Genomic DNA, 18,796 nt, shown 5'->3' on the forward strand with positions numbered 1-18,796 from the left:
TGAATGGCCTAATAGACATTTTGCAATATGGATTCTGGGCTTTTTTTTTTTTTTAACATAAAGTATATCATATTTGTAAACCTTCACTTAGTTCGATTTGCTTTGTAGAAGTTCTGTTTTACTTCTGAATCTTCAGCTTTCATGGTGTTGTTTACGTGATAGTTTAATTTGCTGCAATATCCTAGAAAAAGGTTTACTTTTTTAAAAAAGTGCCTTTTGAAGAAAGCGCTTTTTGCTGTAATCATACCTTTGTAGCAACAGTGGCATATTGAAACTATTGACGCTTACATTCTGCTTTTGAATAATCATTAGAACAGTTAAAGATAGCTCAAGGTGTTCAATATTCACATCAGCTGGCTGTCTAAACTAGGTTATTACCAGAAGGTTAATACAGTTCAGTGTATCCATGTATGATTTTATGAGCATTTTAAGTCATCAGTTTAAACTATAACATGCCTTAAAAATCTTGTTTTTACCTGAGTTATTCTTCTGTACTACATTTTAAAATGTCAGATCTTATGCCTGCTGTGTCAGAATTTATGCATGCTGTGTGCATTTCAAAAGAAACAGAAATGGTTTCTCAGAGCAAGGAATAAGGACTAGTAATTCAGTGTGTAAAGTTTGACATAGGGTTTGCTTGAGTTTTTCAGGCACTTTGATGTTGAAGAAAACTTTGTTTTGAACTGATTGTGTTACAATTTATTTCTTACAAAGGAAAGCTGGGACCAAAAATGATATTGATGTAACTCCATGGTTGAAAAGTTATGTGCAGAGAAGCTGGGAAATTCAGTATGTTCCACTAAGCAACTGTAACTCAGATAGATTGCATGAGGTTTTTATGGTTTAATATATGATGCCATGTAGAGTAATAGAGAATGCTGCATTTAGTAGGTATAAGAGAGAAGAATTTTTGTGGGAGCCATGGTTTTGCATATCCAGGTTTCAGACGTGTGTAAATTTTCACTGATTATGTAGCATTAACATGTATTTTTATTTAAGATGAATATCCACGGATAGGTACATCTAGAGATTCCTCTGAATTGTAGAGATGGTATCATTGACTGATTATGGTTATTGAACTGTTGAAAAAGAAATTCAAATTCTTGGTCCAGGAGCATAAATTACAAGAATCTATTTTAAAATTGAAACCTAACTCAGTCTTTCATTCTGTGGTATTTGATAATTAACAGTGAGTTAGAAATGTTCCCTGGTGGCTCCGATGGTAAAGCGTCTGTCTACAATGTGAGAGACCTGGGTTCGATCCCTGGGTTGGGAAGATTCCCTGGAGAAGGAAATGGCAACCCACTCCAGTACTCTTGCCTAGAAAATCCCATGGATGGAGGAGCTTGGTGCAGGCTACTATCCATGGGGTCGCAAAGAGTCGGGCACGACTGAGCGACTTCACTTAGAAATGTTCATCTTTGCAACAGAATAAATGAAAATCTTGCTTTTAACATGTCTTCTGGAGAATATTGACTGCTTATCTTTTAGGAATCTTCTTTGGATTATTTTCATTTTTATTGCCAATTAATTACACTGATTAAAATAACACAGAAATTAAGATGGCTTTTTTTGTTTCCTGTTTTTTTCAAAATTTGTATTCTCAGTCCTATTTTACTAGACACACCTCCAGGAGTTCCTTAAATTGTGGTTTTTTTTGTTTGTTTTCAAACATAGCTGTCTAGACCTCAAGTGGATAATGTTTGTCTTAATATTCTTTAGGAGTAGCATAATGCAAAAGAATTGTGGATTGAGAATTTCCTTGGTGTAAGCTATCTTTTCTTTTTTTCCAGCCAAATCAAACAGAAAGCTTACTTTTCTATACTTAGCCAACGATGTCATTCAAAACAGTAAAAGGAAAGGACCCGAATTCACGAGGGAGTTTGAATCTGTCCTTGTGGATGCTTTTTCTCACGTTGCCAGGTATGTTTTATTTTTAAATGCATTACTTTTTCCCTTTTGTTCTTTTTTTGTGATAGCCTTTGTACCTCACCAACTTCATACTTAAAAGAGATGTGCTTTATAGAGAGTGTGGTTTTATATTTTGCCTGGGCCCTTGAGAACTCTCTCAGACATGTAAATATTTTGTTGTATTGAAGGGATTCAGTCTAGCACTTGAAGCACATTTTGTCTCTTAGAGGTACTCACTATTGAATTTATTTCTAGAATATGGTATTTTCCTTGGTTTGGCTGAGTTACCTCATTAGCTTATGGTCAAAAAACAAAGCTAAATTATACAAGGGAACCTTCCGGTAACAAAACCATGCTATTTAGCAAGAAATTAGTTGCTTGTGCCTTTGTTTTTATTTACTTCCTTCTGGGTGTCTGGATGTCTAACTCACTAAAAATAGTAGTCATTATTGTAACTGCAAAGATAGGAGCTATTAGTGTTAAAAGTTTCTCTGGCTCTGTCATACTGAGACTCTGCCCCTGTTGTGTTTTGTGACAGAGGACGGGAGCGTAGGGCATACCTATAGCTGAGATCATGGAAATTATACATTTCATTAAAAATTTTACAAATCATTTTTATTCATTTAAAAGCAAACTGCTTTTGACACCTAGTTGCCCAGAAGAAGCAAAGAAAAGTTACTTTTCACTAGAATGTTACTAAGTAAACATATGAAAGTAAACATCTTTGCCAAAGGAGACTGGCAGTGAGGAGACTAGTGGGTTAAACAGAAACTGTTCTAGGGTCTAGAGTGTAAGTGAAAGACCTTAAGTGTGGAAATATGTCTGGCATTCTGTGAAAGATTTGCAAAGTTTGAAAGAATGAAATGAGAAATTCAGAACATTTTGAAGAGATGACATCTAGCTTTATAGAGATGGAAACAAAATATTTGTTTGTCAAGTGACTTTTTTTGTGAACATGGCTACTGAAAAAGCAGAATGTGTTAGGAACTTGAAAACATGGAATCCTCGTAACAGTGAATAAACTTAGAACAGACTACTAGAGTAGCCATCTGAAATTGGAGAGAGGCAATTTCTTTGTTTGAGGAGATTTAGTTAACAGTTTCTTAGATGTGGGCTGCAGCTCTACCTCCAACACTGTCTGAGTGGCCTTGGATGTGTTACTTAGCTTTTTGAACCCGAGTTTCATTAATTGGTTAAAAGGGGATGTTACCACCTATCTCCTTAGAGTTGTTGTGAGGTTAAAGTAAAACAGTCTTTGCTCATTCATGGGAGTGCACTAAGTTATAAACTCTGTGAAGAGAAGGACTGTTTCATTTTTGTTCTTTGCTGTGTTCCAGGCACTTGGTGCAGTGTCTGGCGTAGAGCTACTGGCTTACATAGCTTAGGTAACACCGTTTAGTCTTGATATCAGTGGTATCCCAAGAGCTGAGCAATATTGTTGCACAGCTTTGGCACAGAGTAGGGATACAGTAAATAGTCACTGAATAAGTTAACTAATTTAGAGTATAGGAAATTGACTAAAATAATTCCTGTGGGGATAACACACATTTTCCTTAAACATTGAACAGTAATCATTAGCTGCCCCCAAATCAGAAAAGGATAAGTAGAAAGGGGTGGGAGAAGAGGGATGAGCAATACCAAGATTAAAAATTCCTTTTCTACTTGGTTTCATCTTAAAACCTTTCCAGGAGACATTGTAAACATGTCTTGGCAAATTCCATGGCATCGTGGGGAAAATAGACCTGATCCTAAAAAACATAAAATAGGCCTGTTACCTTTCCTCTTTGCATTCTTCTAGTTCTTTTAAGGTTCTGTTTGGATATTATTCCCAAGATGCCCATGTTTCTAAGTTCCCTCCCTACTCCCACTCCCATTATTAGGATAGAAAGTCCAGCCACTCCACTTTGATCCCGAGGCACCTTATCAACAATGAGAAATGCTGTCTGTATTGTTTTTTGTGTGTCCAATTAATGAACAAAGATAGACCCATTAATATTGACTAAAATTGATTAGGAATCTCTTTATGATAATTTCTTACTTCCTCCTTCAAACCCCCTGCCACCTAGGGTGGGGGGAGGGGAACAAACCTCTCAAGTCTGGGAAAGCTTGCCAAGCTTGTAAGTAAATAAGTGTTAGTCGATCGTTTGTGTCTGACTCTCCTTGATCCCTTGGACTGCAGCCCCCCAGGCTTCTCTGTCCATGGACTTCTCCAGGCAAGAATGCTGGAGTAGGTTGCCATTCTCTTCTCCAGGGGATCTTCCCCACCCAGGGATCGAACCGGGCTGTCCTGCATTGTAGGCAGATTCTTTACCATCTAAGCTACAGGTTGGAACCCAAGCTCCTGGGAGTAGATATAATTTGAATAGCAGTTTAAGTAACCAGAGAGGCCAGGTGACAGTCACATATGCCCTGTGAGCCTTGGCAGAGTGTTAGGATTTTGTCCTGATGGGATGTCAGTGAGGGATTTTAAGCAGGGGAATGATGTATTCCAATTACTTTTGTTCTAGCATCCCTCCACTTTGGGGTGGAGAATGAATTATAAAGGGCAGGGACATGGGCATGGCGGGTCTTGCACTTGCATGGGGTAGAGATGACATTGGCTAGGACTCAGAAGCGCTGAGAAAATTACAGCTTTATTAAATGTGTATGGATAGATTTGTGTGGCCCACTCCCATGTAAAATCGAGAAGATTTGTGGGAATTAAGTGGAAGCTGGTAGTGAGGGAAAAGAGAAGTCAAAGAGCGCATATTTCTAGGTTCTTGACATGAGTATATGGATGACTGATGGCCCTGCTTACTGTGATGGAGATTGGGGTAAAGAATTGGTAGAGGAAATCAGGAATTTTGTTTTGGCTATATTAAGTTCGAGATGGCTGATAGATATTCCAAGGTATGATGCCAGATAGGCAGATGGATGAAATAGTTGGAAGCTCAGTAGGAAATTAATTTCTGGAGACATGAATTTGGAATTATCCCCCTATACATATTTATTTCCTGTTATAACAATCATGGGTCCCCAAGACCACTTCCAGGTTGGTGACTTTCTAGGAGGACTCACCGGACTTAGTGTGTAGTTGTGTTCATGGCTGTGAGTTATTACAGTGAAAGGATATAAAGCAAAATGAGCAGAGGGAAAAGAGGCAAGGGCTGCAGTCCAGAGGAGGCCAGGCATAAGCTCCCGGGGTCCACTCGTGGTGGGTCCCACGCGACACACTCAGTTCTTCCCACTTTGAGTTGTGATGGCACACGCCAAGTGTCAACTACCTGGGGGCCCATTAGAGATTTAGTACCTAGGGGTTTTGTTGGGGTTGGTCACAGGTATTCTTGGCCAAAATTCTAGACTCGCAGAAGAAAAGCAGGTGTTCAGCATAAAACCATACTGTTTGTACAAACAGTTTAAGCACAGAAAACCACCCTCTTCCATTAGGACGTGATGGGGCCATGTCTGAAATCCAAGTTCCCAGATGCCAGTCAGGGGCCAGCCCTGTGAGCAGGCCTTTGTCAGGGCAGCAGTCTCAGGCCTGCCGTGTTAACTCTTTTCTCAGTTCAGTTGCTCAGGCATGTCAGACTCTTTGCGACCCCATGGGCTGCATGGACGCCAGGCTTTCCTAACTTTTTTCCTATTTTCTACACAATTGCAAAGAACTGTTTCTGCTCTGCTGTTAACCTGAGGTGCTTTTGGAAGTGCTGAGGGTACTTAGCATTTCTATCCTGAGTAGGCCTGCCATTGGCCTACTGTGCATGGGATTAGAGAGAAACATACGAGCTATGGTGGGTGTGCCAAGGAAGGCAGTGCCCTTAGCACTGCAGAGGAAGACCTGTAACCTGGCTTGGCGGGCCCTCGGGTATCCAGCTGACACTTCAATCAGCAGTCCCACATGGGTATAACACATACTTTTCACTTTTTAGATTAGATTTTCAGTGGTTGAATTTATAATAATTAGAATTAAGATACATACTAAGTTGTGTTCCACAAAATAACTTATATATGTACTTATCTCTCAGTTTATTCATTGATAGGTGGCAAGGGGTTTTTTGGTGTTTTTTCACTTAAATATCTCTAATTAGAATGGACTTAGTACAACTTGAAAAGATAGCTCCTCCTATCATAAAATGATTTTATTGCTTTGGTTGTATCCAGTTCAGGTACTAAAGTGACTTCAGCTTCATTGGAGCTACTTATAGCAAAACCCCATCTGTAAAAAGATTTGTTGACTGTTGTGTCTCTGTCTTTGGACCTTAGGTGGCAAAACTTTGTTTTACTATAGTGCTCAAGGAATCAGCCTATCACGGTTAATTAGTTCACTCATTAAACTAGAGTGCCCTTTTGGGCTAGTGGCTCAGACGGTAAAGCGTCTGCCTGCAATGCAGGAGACCTGGGTTCGATCCTGGGGTTGGGAAGATCCCCTGGAGAAGGAAATGGCAGCCCACTCCAGTATTCTTGCCTGCAAAATCCCGTGGACCGCGGAGCCTAGTAGGCTATGGTCCATGAGGTCACAAAGAGTCAGACATGACTGAGCAACTTCACTTCACTTTAGTGGCGAAAGCCTTTTGAAAATCTTTTGGTGATGACAGATGTGAGCATCAGTATCCACTGTCCGGTAGTGAGACTGCAGCTGCACTGCCGGCCTTAATGGAGCACCAGGCCACCTGCCTCAGGAATGGCGCGTGGTGTTTGGGTGGTGTCCCTCAGTCCTTTCAGGAATTTGTTGACATGATTGCTTTCTCTTTTAGGAAAATTTGCAGACGATGGATTTTATTTATTTGTTTAATTTAAAAAATACTTATTTGGCTGTGCGCTGTTTACTTATTTGGCTGTGCGCTGTCTTCATTGCGTCAGCAGGAGCTTTCCTTGTGGCGCACAGTCTTTGCAGCACGTGGGCTTAGTTGCCCCTTGGCATGTGGGATCTTAGTTCCTCTACCAGGGACTGAACCACATTCCCTCCATTGTGAGGCAGACTCTTAACCACTGGACCTCCAGGGAAGCCCAAGAGAACAGATTTCATGTTAAAATACCAACCAGTTAAACTCTGGTTAGTTGTGATTTTGTTGTTACAATAGTTAAAATGACTTTATTTTTCTAAAGCCTACATTTGATCACATTAGGGACTTTGTTGCCTCCAGGATAAAGGCCATAACGACTTAACAACAAAATAAGGTCCTCTATAATCTCAGGCCACTCTGTCTCTATCCCTCCAGTTTCTTCTGCTGTTTCTACATACTCCCTATACACTTCAGCTACCTGAATTACAGCTTCTTGCTCTTCACCATGTTCTGTTTTGGGGGTTCCATTCCAGGGAGCGGAGATAGCATGAACACAGCCACATTCACCAGTGGCAGCAAAATGCTGAGTAGAGAACACGGTTGAGTGTTCTAGAATGTGAAGATGTGGAGAGGTGGGGTGCTGCTAGATCAAGTCCTAGAGGTGAGGACTTAGACCTTGTTCAGTGTATTCCAAGCACGGTATTTCACAAACCCCAATGAATGAGCAGATGAATATTTAATTGAAATGACATCTGACATGAATGACCTCCATGTGGTAAAATAGTCTTTGAAAGCTAACTAATTGCCTGGCCTACTGAAACTTATCTAAAATTTTATTAAAAACATTGCAGTTCAGCATTTATTGTGTTTATTCTTGGGCATATAGCAGTTGGGGGAAGACACATCCCTGCCCTTGTGAAAACTACATTCAAATGGAAAGAGTATAAACAGGGAAACTATACATACAGCACATCCAAATATTAAACGTTGTGGAGAAAAATTAAGCAGGAGTAAGGAGTGTACTTTTAAATAGGAAGATTAGCAAAGGATTCACTGGAAAGGTGCTGTGTGAACAGACACACCTGAAGGAGAGCAGAGGGGCCTTGTCGGGCCTGAGCTGTGTCGGGTAATGTGGTTCCAGGCGAAGTGCAAAGGCGCTGAGGCAGGAGGGCCAGGGAGCTGCTGGGGAGGGAAGGGAGCATGAGGACGGGAGGTGAGTCAGGGAGATGACGGGCTGGGCCAGGCGCTGAGGCAGGAGGGCCAGGGAGCTGCTGGGGAGGGAAGGGAGAGTGAGGACAGGAGGTGAGTCGGGGAGATGATGGGCTGGGCCAGGCGCTGAGGCAGGAGGGCCAGGGAGCTGCTAGGGAGGGAAGGGAGAGTGAGGACAGGAGGTGAGTCGGGGAGATGACTGGCTGGGCCGAGAAGGGCTTTGTAGGCTCTGTTAGGCCCTTCACTTTTATTCTGAGGGAGAATAGGAAGAACTGTTGAAAGTTTGGAGAAAGAAAGTGACGTGTGAACTGCCTCCACAAGACAGGTAGGAATTGGAGTTTGAAAACTTGGGACTAGATGGAGGACAGGGTGGAAGTAGGGGGACTAGTAATGAGCCTGCTGCAGCCATTAGACCAGAAATGATGGTGATTTGGACCAGGCTGATAGCAGAGAAAGAGAAGGGATTTGTTTCTAGGTGTATTTTGAAGATGGAGTAGAGATGTTTTTGTTATAAATATCAAGGTCATATCTTTAAGTTTTATAAGCTATCAGTGGAAAGTTTTCCCCCCTTTTCCTCATCCTGACCTCTGACTTAAAAAAAGGCTGAACAAAAGAATAATTAATTTTGCATGTGTCCTGATTTAGTTAGTACTTTGACTCCCCCAATTTAGCAAAATTTGCCACTAATAATTCGTAAGTAATACAATCTGACCAGATGACGCCAAAACCTCAGCTCATCTTTTAAGTTTTAAAAGTGTTGTCAGGGCTGGTGGTGGGTGAAGTTCCCACCTAAGTTGAACTTGGTATGGAGGGCTTCCCTGGTGGCTCAGTTGGTAAAGAATCTGCCTGCAATGCAGGACTTCCCAACTTCCCTGAGTTGGGAAGATCCCCTGGAGGAGGGCATGGCGACCCACTCCAGATTGTCCAACCCCCTAGAAAATCCCCCTAGACAGAGGAGCCTGGGGGGCTACCGTCCATGGGGTCGCAGAGTCGGACAGGACTGAGTGACTTTCACTCACTACTTTTTGAGGTTCTTGTTAAAGCTATTTATTGACTTAGATGCTAAAATGTCGGGGTATTTTTTCTTGTGTAAAGCCCCTCAGTGCTTCACGGAACAGAACAATTCATAGTGATACAGCGGATGGTGAGGGGATTTGTTTTCCTTTCGAAAAGTCTTTCCCCGACGCTTCCACTTGCTGTCTGACACTTTATGGTAAACAACTGTCTAACACTGCTTGTGAGCTATGGTCATTGCCCTGAAAAATGGTCTGTTTTAAGAAGAGTAATATGTCAAGAATAAAACTATCTAGCTTCTTTCATTCAGATATAAATTACAAAGAACTGTATTATGCTCCCTGTGTTCTAAGATTATCTGCTCCACACCTTTGTGTGAACCTGGAATGTAGACCTAGCAAGGAATGAAAATAATTATGAAGTAGTGAGTATAAAGTTGAGATTAGTCTTGACATATATATGTGTACAGTTGTATTTGTGCATGTTAGAGGTGTTGGTGTGTTAGCATTGATGCGTTGTTACAAATGTATTCCCCATTTTAAACATTTGATTTTAATCATTTTTTTCTCATCCTAAAAAGTTTTGGCCTGCTTTAATTTTCCAGCAGTATGTCTGGCACTAGATTTAAGTTAATGCATTCTAAAAAGCAGGCTGTCACAATTGATATGATTGGTTTTTGATAATTTTCTGTCAGTGAAAATGAGCCTTTGGCTTTTGCCCTATTTGCCTTTCAAAGAGGATAAAAGACACAGATTACTTTTGTAACATAATCCCTCTCTCTTCCCTACACACCACAGGAAGAATATAGTTTCTGGTGAAGTTTTGAGTATCCATTAATTACAGTATGTACCTTACTCTTTCTTCTGTTTTTAAATATGTAAATCATGTAGTCAGTTGTTGATGTTTTCTGTTTTTTATTTTTTTTAAGTAAATCTGTCCTAATTAAAATAAAAAATCTTAAGCTTATATATATCTTTTCATCTTTTCTGGGCAGAGAGGCAGATGAAGGCTGTAAAAAACCTTTAGAAAGATTGCTGAACATCTGGCAAGAAAGAAGTGTGTATGGCGGCGAGTTCATCCAGCAGCTGAAGCTGTCTATGGAGGACTCCAAGAGCCCTCCCCCCAAAGGTAGAGACATCACCACATGCTTACAGCTCTTGGTCTTTGCCTACTTTCGAATCAAATATGAAAAGCTGCAGTGGGGGTTGCTGTGAACCACCAGCGATTGTATGATTCTTCAGAGAGAAATGCTCATAAATGATGGTGAGAATTTACATAGTGCTTGCAGCGTGTAAGCCTGGTTCTCGTATTCATGCTGTTCATCATCTCGTTCCCTGCCTTTTGCTCTGTACTCTCCTTGGGTCGCTCCTACCTTTCTGAGACTTTCCTTGCACAAGGGGAACGAACGACAAACTTGTTGAGAGTTCTAGGGAACTAGGAAGTACCCTGAGTAAGATTTTGTCCGAGCTTTGCCGTTAACTACTATAGGCTCTTGAATAAGTCCTTTAGCCCTTTTGGAACTTGGTTTCATTAAATATTCATGTGGTTTGGTGATGTATCTTTGACAGGTGTCAGCTGTCATCAAAAATTGGTTTTGGTCTTTACTGAACCAAGAATATCCTCAGGTAATGTGTACATGCATGTATGTGAATTTTGCCAAGTCCTTAAAAGCTATTTTGTTTTTTCCTTTGAAGAGAAATAAGACCAAACATTATTTGGTTCTTTGGCTTCTGGTTAGTTGTGATTGAATTCTGGTTGGCACAGCTCTCATGTGACTGCATATATACCCATTGCCTGGAGGATCAAGTCCGAGTCCTGACATGGTGTTCTCTTTATAATGTGAACTAGTCTCCTTTTCCAGATTCTTCTCCCATTTCCTCATATGTACCATATTTGGCCATTCCTAACAACTTCCCTTCTGAATGCTCTGTGGTTCCCCTTCCTTTGCATCTGCTGTTGCTGCTGCTCCTGCTGCTAAGTTGCTTCAGTTGTGTCCAACTCTGTGCAACCCAATGGATGGCAGCCCACCAGGCTCCCCCGTCCCTGGGATTCTCCAGGCAAGAACACTGGAGTGGGTTGCCATTTCCTTCTCTAATGCATGAAAGTGAAAAGTGAAAGTGAAGTTGCTCAGTCATATCCAACTCTTCTTGACCCCACGGACTGCAGCCCACCAGGCTCCTCTGTCCATGGGATTTTCCAGGCAAGAGTCCTGGAGTGGGGTGCCATTGCCTTCTCCGTTGCATCTGCTGTTACCTCTGCCTAAAATGTCTCTCTGCCCCCTTGTACGTGGTGAACCTACTCTTCAAGAATGCTACTCTGATTCTGACATCTTTGCCAGCTTGACTGGGTACATGTAGCCAATTCCCTCCTTGTTCCTCTAGTATTTTATACATGCGTCTGTAATAGAATTTAACCATGATTAGCACTTTCACTTTTCACTTTCATGCATTGGAGAAGGAAATAGCAACCCGCTCCACTGTTCTTGCCTGGAGAATCCCAGGGATGGGGGAGCCTGGTGGGCTGCCGTCTATGGGGTCGCACAGAGTCGGACACGACTGAAGCGACCTAGCAGCAGCAGCATACGTGATGATATTCATTCAACAACTCTTTATTGTATACCTTTCATGATCCCTTCCAGACCTGAGTTTATATGTGTTTTAAGGTAGGATAACTTCCTGTGAAATTATAGGTTAGAGGCTTGATAAGAATGGCATAAGTGCTTTCAGATTGCAGATCATTGTTGTTTTACTTGGAGTTGACAGAAGACAATTTTGGGGTCGCTCTGAAGAGCAAGATACTTCCTATTTTGGATTCTGGCCGTGTTCGTGTTGTGTCCTTTGGAGGTGTTTTGAACAGCGTCGGTGAATTATCCAGCATTCTTTTCTCTCCTCTGACTTCAAGTTCATTGGTAAACAGTGCTGATTTCTTAAAAACACCTTTGGGCAAGTAGGAGAGCTCTGAAAGATGATGTTTGAAGCCAAGTGTTGAATTTCAATTCAGCAAACATTTGCCAGATATATGCTATGAGTAAACAGATCTGCTAGACAGTATAGGAAAGAGCAGAGAGGAGTGAGAAATAGTTCTGCACTCAGGGAGCAGTCAGACTAATTGGGGGATTTGTGGTAGCAGTAGATTTGAAAATAGCTCCATTAGGTTTCTGATTTTTTTTTTTTGTAGTGTCTAGACATTAACAATAGAGACAATATTCCTTTACTGTGGAGGGTGATGCTGATCCAAAGATAATTTCTCTTTTTCTAGTTTGTAAAGATGAAAACACTTATCAAAAGGTTCCAGCGTGTGTATTCGTCTCAGCTAACTCACTGTCTTCTCACTGTCTTCTTCAAACTTCAATTACCAGAATATTTTACACAGTCCTTTCAGAATGTTGATGAATTTTTCCAGAAGCTTATTTCCAGATTTAAATAGTCCATTTATATTGCAGTGTTAATTCATGAGTAATTCTTTGTCTGCAGACAGCTTTATAAAAGTTTACCCTTGGAATAAAAATTTTCTCGTGGAACTTTGGCAGTTCTAATCTTTTAGAATGTATGAGTTTAGGAATTTTTAGAATTGGACTTTTTTTGAGTTTATATACCTGTGATAGCTTATGGTGAACAGTGTCGGATTCTTGATCTCCGAAGATTTAGCTACAGGACCAGGGACCAGGCTTGATCACTCAAGAGCTTTTGTGTAGCAGAGTTTTATTAACGTAAGACAAGGAACAGAGAAAGCTTCTGACATAGACATCAGAAGGGGGATGGAGAATACCCCCCTTGCTAGTGTTAGCAAGGGAGTTACATACTTTTTAATTATTACAATAAATCAAAAAAATGTCTCAAGTTTGTGAAAATTTTACCAGACCCACTCCCACAATTTACATTTTAAGATAACAGGATTAGCCAGAAGGTTTTCAGGAAGGAGAACTGCCCTCAAGCAGGATACATTGTTGGTTATATAATCCTTAGCAGAGTTTAAACTGAGTTGTGTAATCATCAGTTACAGACTTAAAGAAAAAAACGTTGTATATGACTAAGATTAATGAATGTAGAGAAAAAAAATGTTTGTCCTTTCCTCCTTGAGAACCCCAGACCCCTCTCTCCTCGGGGACCCCCGGAATTCTTATCAACCTGCCTAGGAATTGACTCGCTCACCTGTCTCTCAGGTACAGGACCCAGGGATTCTAAAGTTGTCGCTCTGTTCTTGGGAATACTCAAGTCGTTGCTTGTCTGGGTGGAACATCATCATTTACTTGAGTCCCGCATAAATCACACAGCATCCTATAGTTGTAGACTTTGGAAGGGAAAGCGAAGTACAAAGGAAGTAGCATTTATTCAACTCCAGTCTCTCTGCTGGCTTCTTTTCCTGTTAATTTATTTTAGGTACTTAAGGACTATAGGTATTTAGTACTGTATCTCAGATGACAGTACTAAGACTCGAAAGGATAGAGTACTTTTGTCCAAGTAGATACAATTGATAAGTAAGTCTATATAAACTCAGGTCTGTATAACTTAAAAGCATTATTTTCTTCACACCTTAACTTTTCCTTGCAAGCACATGGATTCAGTTGACTTGAATTAGGTTATGAATTCATGAGTAGGTCACTCAGCTTCCCTGGACCTTTAGTATAGTTAGTTTAGCTATTCGGGGCAAGGGTTTGAAAGCAAACTTCCAGAGTATGAATCCTAGCTCTGTCGCTTGCAAGTTGTGTGACCTTGGGCATGGCATTTGACCTCTCTGAGCCCCAGCTTCCTCACTGTACAGTATGGCTATTGATAGTAATACCTCATAGGCCTGTGTGAAGATTTCTTGAGATCATGTAGATATGAAGTTATTAATGTGATCACATGGCTTCTTTTTGGCACCCCCTCCCAGTTCTAATATCTAATATTCTGAGTTTCTAAATACAAGCCAATAGCAAAAGTAGGAAGAATCTTGTTAGTATTTTCAGTCCCTGAGACTTTGCGCGAGGTTGGAAAGCATGGTGGTTCAGAGCGCACACTCTAGGCTTAGCTTCCTGGGTTCAGGGCTGGACCTGGCGGTACAGTCCAGTGAGATGAGAAGGGTCGGGTGTTTCCAGAACTGTGCCTCGAGTGTCAGCCCTTGGTTTGCTGCACATCTTTTTCTCCCCACAAGTAGAAGTTAATGTGTTTTTTAAAAGAAGAGTCTCTTTTGCAGGGAGGGAACAAAGAATGAGGGAGCTATTAGAAATAGTATTTCCTGATTCTTTTTTCATTATAAAAGTAATATAAAATCTGTGGGGGTTTTTTTCTTTTTTCTTTTTTTTTTTTAATCTTAGAAATTTTTAGTAGATCTTTAGAAGGTCCAGCTTTTTGGGTAGATGACTGCATTTTCTAATGTGATTGGGGACCATTCGGGCTAACTTTTTGCCTTAGAATTAGTTTTATTGTCGGAAATTCTATCACAGTCAGGTCTATGCATACTGTAAACCCTTCGGTCACCAGAGCATTTGACGGTTAGCGGAGTGCAAGGCCCCCTGGAGACGCGGGAATGAGTTGGAGGACGGAACAGAAGGTGTGCAAGATGAGGACAGAAGGAACTTTGCCCCCAAGGTGTTTGCCCTGCCTGTGAACAGCGTGAGTGAGGGCGTGAAAAGGGGATGAGTGGAACTGCTGTGGTCAGAGCCGGATGGATAGCGGAAGGTCCCTGGTCTGAAATCCACTCAGGAACGGGCCTGGCAGATGCCTGGGTCGTTTTAATGGTTGTGTGACTCAGTTGAGGATTCTGGGCATCCTCACTGCTAACCCTGCACATGAGCAGAGGAGAGTCTGGTTGGTGTAAAGGACAGTGGGGATGGTCATTGTGGCACAGCCCTGGGGCTTTCCAAGCACTGTGCTTCCTCTGCCCTCGGGAGGTTTCAGGCTCAGGTGTGTTGACACTTTAGTGAGCATCGTAGGGCTGTAAAGGAATAAGGTGCTGAAGGTTTCTATCAGCACAGAAGGCCTGTGCCTGCCAACGGCCATGCAAAGTAGCAGGGCCAACTGCTTTCAAAGAGAGGCCCATGGGGTTAGAGGGAGACGGTGATGCTTGAAAGCGAGTGCTAAGAGAGATGCTGCCATTTCCATTCATTACCAAGCAAACTGAGCCTCGGTGGCCTTTCCAGGGTTTTGAATAGAGGCCTGATGGGGCCAGAGCTCAGCTTTAGTAAGAGAAGGGAGTATAGTCTATGTTGGAGAAGAAGTGGTTGGAAGAGGCAGGAGGCAGTTGGGACAGCGGTCTGGATGAGGCATGAGAAAGGACAGGTGGCTGATAAGAGGCTTTGGGAAGAAGCAGAAAGTGGACATATGGAAGAATTCCTCACAGGTGTGGAATCTGTTACAAGCTGGGACTCGGGGAGAGAGTCTGCTGTTCTCCAAGGCATGGTACTTGGAAGATGGAGCCAGTGGAACTAGACAGCTCAGGAAAGGAGGAGCCTTGTGGGGGAAATGATAAATGATTTATTTCCAATAGGTCCTCTAAGTGGAGACAGGAGAGAACCGGAAACAGGATGATGATGGTTACTTCCTATTACACCCTCTTCCATCAGGATGTTGAAGGATGGAAACAGCCCTAAAATTGTCATCAGTTTGATTTTAGTTTTGCATTGCTGTGAGTGAGTGACAGCAAGAACTCCCGCTTAGGAGACAGAAAGCTTTTGCTGTAGGACCCAGACTTACTAAACAAGGTCTCTGGCTTTAGAGAAACCTCAGCTGATGGGCCTTGACATTCTCATGAAAAATGAGGTGGGGAGCAGTGGGGAAAGCAAAGACATGGTTATGTGTAAGGGCTTCCACTATCTGAATTCAGTGGTTCCGAGTGTCCTGAGATGTTCAGTGATATGTGGTTTTTATATGTAATAATTTCTGTATGAGAGTTGGAAAATTGAAGTTTTATAATTTTTTCTCCCTTCTTTAGTGTCTTTAACAGTTATTTTTTGAGCATTCTCTTCTAGGTGTTTGGAAGTGAACAGAACAATACTATAAATTCATTTTTGCTCCAGTGCTTACATTCTTGTGACCACTAATCAAACATAGCCACTTTGACGCTGTAGTGACTGAATGTCGACAGGATCATACCACACGCTACACACTACTTAGGCAGCCAGTGTGTGCAAAGACATTTCATATGCAAATTATAGCCTTACAGGTTTTCTGTTTGAAAAATACAGCCATCCTTGCTTTGCATAGTGCAGGACTGTAAAAATGACTGGTCAAGCTGAATATCATCAAAGTGATCTTAATAATCAGTGTGGAAAATTACAGTTGTTCTGTGACTTTTAAAATTTTTTTATCAAAGAAAAACTCACTGTTGATCTCAATTGTATAAGAAAACAAAAAAGTAAAACAAAGATTTATTTAGCATGTTTTAACATAAATTAGAAACATGAGTTGCAATGTTTATTTCTCTGTAACAGACTTATCAAGAGTGATTTGAACAAAGCTTGTTGCATCTTTTCCATCTTTGTCATGCTCCTTTCTAACTTTGGATCGTTTCTAACATTTTTTCCTTTGTGCTGTCACTGTTGTGAAGTATCTCTTAAGCGTTCCTCTAAAGTGAATTTTGTCAACATTACTTCCTCTAGGATATTCTTTTCATCACAACCACTTTCTTCATTTATGTTGATAAGTTGGCCTTCACTAAGTTCCCTCTGGCTATGAATCCAGAGTCTCCTGGAGAACATGACAAGGGTCTGCATCCCTACAGCCCCAGTCTCTTGTACAGCCCCATTTATGTTTATGTTTCGTGTGAATTTCATTTCCAGCATTAATTTTAGTTTTAGTTTCTTTGTTTCTCTTTCATCTTTGTCAGTCAGTTCCCTGTTTTGATTATTTATTTTTATAAAATGTCATGTGGATTTTGACACTGGGAGACTAACAACACGACTAAACACTTCGTTGCCTATGTGTGAACTGAATAACAGTGACCAGTTACTTACCTTGAAAGAGGTGATGCGGTCACTAATCATGATGCCCTTTAGTTATTTACAAAGTGATTTGTGGACCGAAGTTAGCAGCGAGGTTTGTGGTTGATGCAGTTACTCCGAATAAATACGCCATGACAACTGAAATTTAAAGTGTGTTGGGGGAATGGTATCATTTAACCAAACTGTGGTAATAAATCTGTGCATAATAGAATAGCACGAAGACAGGACTGCCCGTCATACAGATGCTGCTGTTTCTCTTCTTTAGCAGAGCAAACAGAACATTAAGAAAAAAAAATGAAACCCACAATATTGACTTGGCTTTCACGTCAAACACAGTTTGCTCGGTTAATATGTAAGGTAGAGAACAGAAGCTACATCCTGGGGTCCAGAAGAGAATGTTGAATTAAGCAGGAAGTATCCTGTCCTGTTTATAACTCACAGAAATCTGAGGCAGGTGCATGGTGCCCCTCCCTTGACAAGAGGAGAGGATAGTTGTGTGGCACTAAGTAAGCTTTAGTTGAATTTGGTGGAAAGCACACAGATGTTGAAATCATACCATTACATGAGTTATTCAGCCTCTCTGGGTCTTCATTTTCTCACCTATAAAATGGAGACACACCACGCCTTAGAATTGTTGAAAGGGTCAAATGTAAAGAGGCTCTTGGGATGCCTGGCACATGTTAGGCGTCCAGTAGTTTCTTTACTTTCCAAACTTGAATTTCTCGTTTATGTCCCTCAGTTGTTTGGCGTTTATTTTGTATTGTCCAATTTGATGCAAAAGGAATGATTTTGGAATTAATACATCCATCATAAAAATTTAAGAGCACATGATACAGATAATTAAAAAATGTAACCCATTAGCCTCAAAAGTGGTTAATTTTAAATGTTGACTTAGGTCATTTCTCTTAGTAGTATCATCATGCTCAGCAATGGTTATTTTAAATTTTAGTGTAAAACTAGGTTTGTTTTGTTCTTAAAGGGACGATTTAAAGGGTATTTGTTTTTAGAGCTTTTGACACAGTCTTATCGATGGGTCTGTCTACTACTTTTTTCTGAAATGATCCCGGAAAGTGTAAAGTCTCTCACTGTACACACGGTATAGTCTGTTCAGGCCTTGGCAGACGTTGGCTTGCTTCATTATATTTTCTCATGAGGTTTGTTACCTTTTTACTTTCCCTGTTAACTTTTTCTTTTCTTTTAAAGATAATGAAGTTTTTTAGTGAAATATGTTAATTTGGTAAGTTTCACTTTTAGATGCTTTTTTCCGGTGGTGGTTTTCCAGTGAGCCAGTCTGAGACGACCAACTGAGGCCGTTTTGACTCTTCTCAATAATGTACGGAATGACCACCACTGGAAAATAAGTGGCAGTTAGGGTTAACGTTAAGCCATCTCTGGAAAGGTGCACCCTTCTACCCTGTTTTACTTGTGACCCGTTGTGCTTAGCATTTGACCTACCTCTTCAGGCTGCAGTGACCCACGTGTGCCCTCTTTTCTTTCCTCTAGCAACAGAGGAGAAGAAATCTCTGAAGCGAACTTTTCAGCAAATACAGGAGGAGGAGGATGACGACTATCCGGGCAGCTACTCTCCCCAGGATCCTTCCGCAGGGCCCCTCCTGGTACGTCCGGACCCCCCAGAGCACTGGGCCGAATGGCTTGAAGTGACCCCTAGTTGAAGATTCTGGCCACAAGGTGGAGCTAGTGATCAGTAGTGTGGAATCACCAGAGGGCAGCTCTTGGCACTGGGTGCAGGATCCACGTCGTGAAGCAGGCTTGATTTTGTCTTTGCGTGCCTCAACTCCGGGATGGATTTGTGTTTTACAGAGTAATTGGATTTGGCGTTTTTTCACTCCTAGAAATTTAAAATATTCTTTAAAAGTAGTTTTTGTAAAGCAGTAGATATTACAAAGACATTCAGAAGTCCTCTACTATGGCTTGTCTTATAAGTAAACAAGGTGTTAGTATCTGAGGATAGTGTGTG

The 18,796-nt window shown here is 41.3% G+C and overlaps 1 protein-coding gene across 2 annotated transcripts in view; it reads left to right on the forward strand.

Annotated features, from left to right (window-relative positions):
• The window catches only part of RPRD1B (regulation of nuclear pre-mRNA domain containing 1B), a 77,248-nt gene that overhangs the window by 3,813 nt on the left and 54,639 nt on the right, over positions 1-18,796 (forward strand). For both annotated transcript variants that reach the window (NM_001101134.1, XM_059892647.1), the window contains 3 exon segments: positions 1,794-1,923; positions 9,892-10,025; positions 18,322-18,434. In NM_001101134.1, coding sequence (NP_001094604.1) covers positions 1,794-1,923; positions 9,892-10,025; positions 18,322-18,434 — 377 coding nt within the window.

The sequence above is a fragment of the Bos taurus genome, chromosome 13 (genome assembly GCF_002263795.3).
Source record: "Bos taurus isolate L1 Dominette 01449 registration number 42190680 breed Hereford chromosome 13, ARS-UCD2.0, whole genome shotgun sequence".
In the NCBI taxonomy this organism is placed as follows: Eukaryota; Metazoa; Chordata; class Mammalia; order Artiodactyla; family Bovidae; genus Bos; species Bos taurus.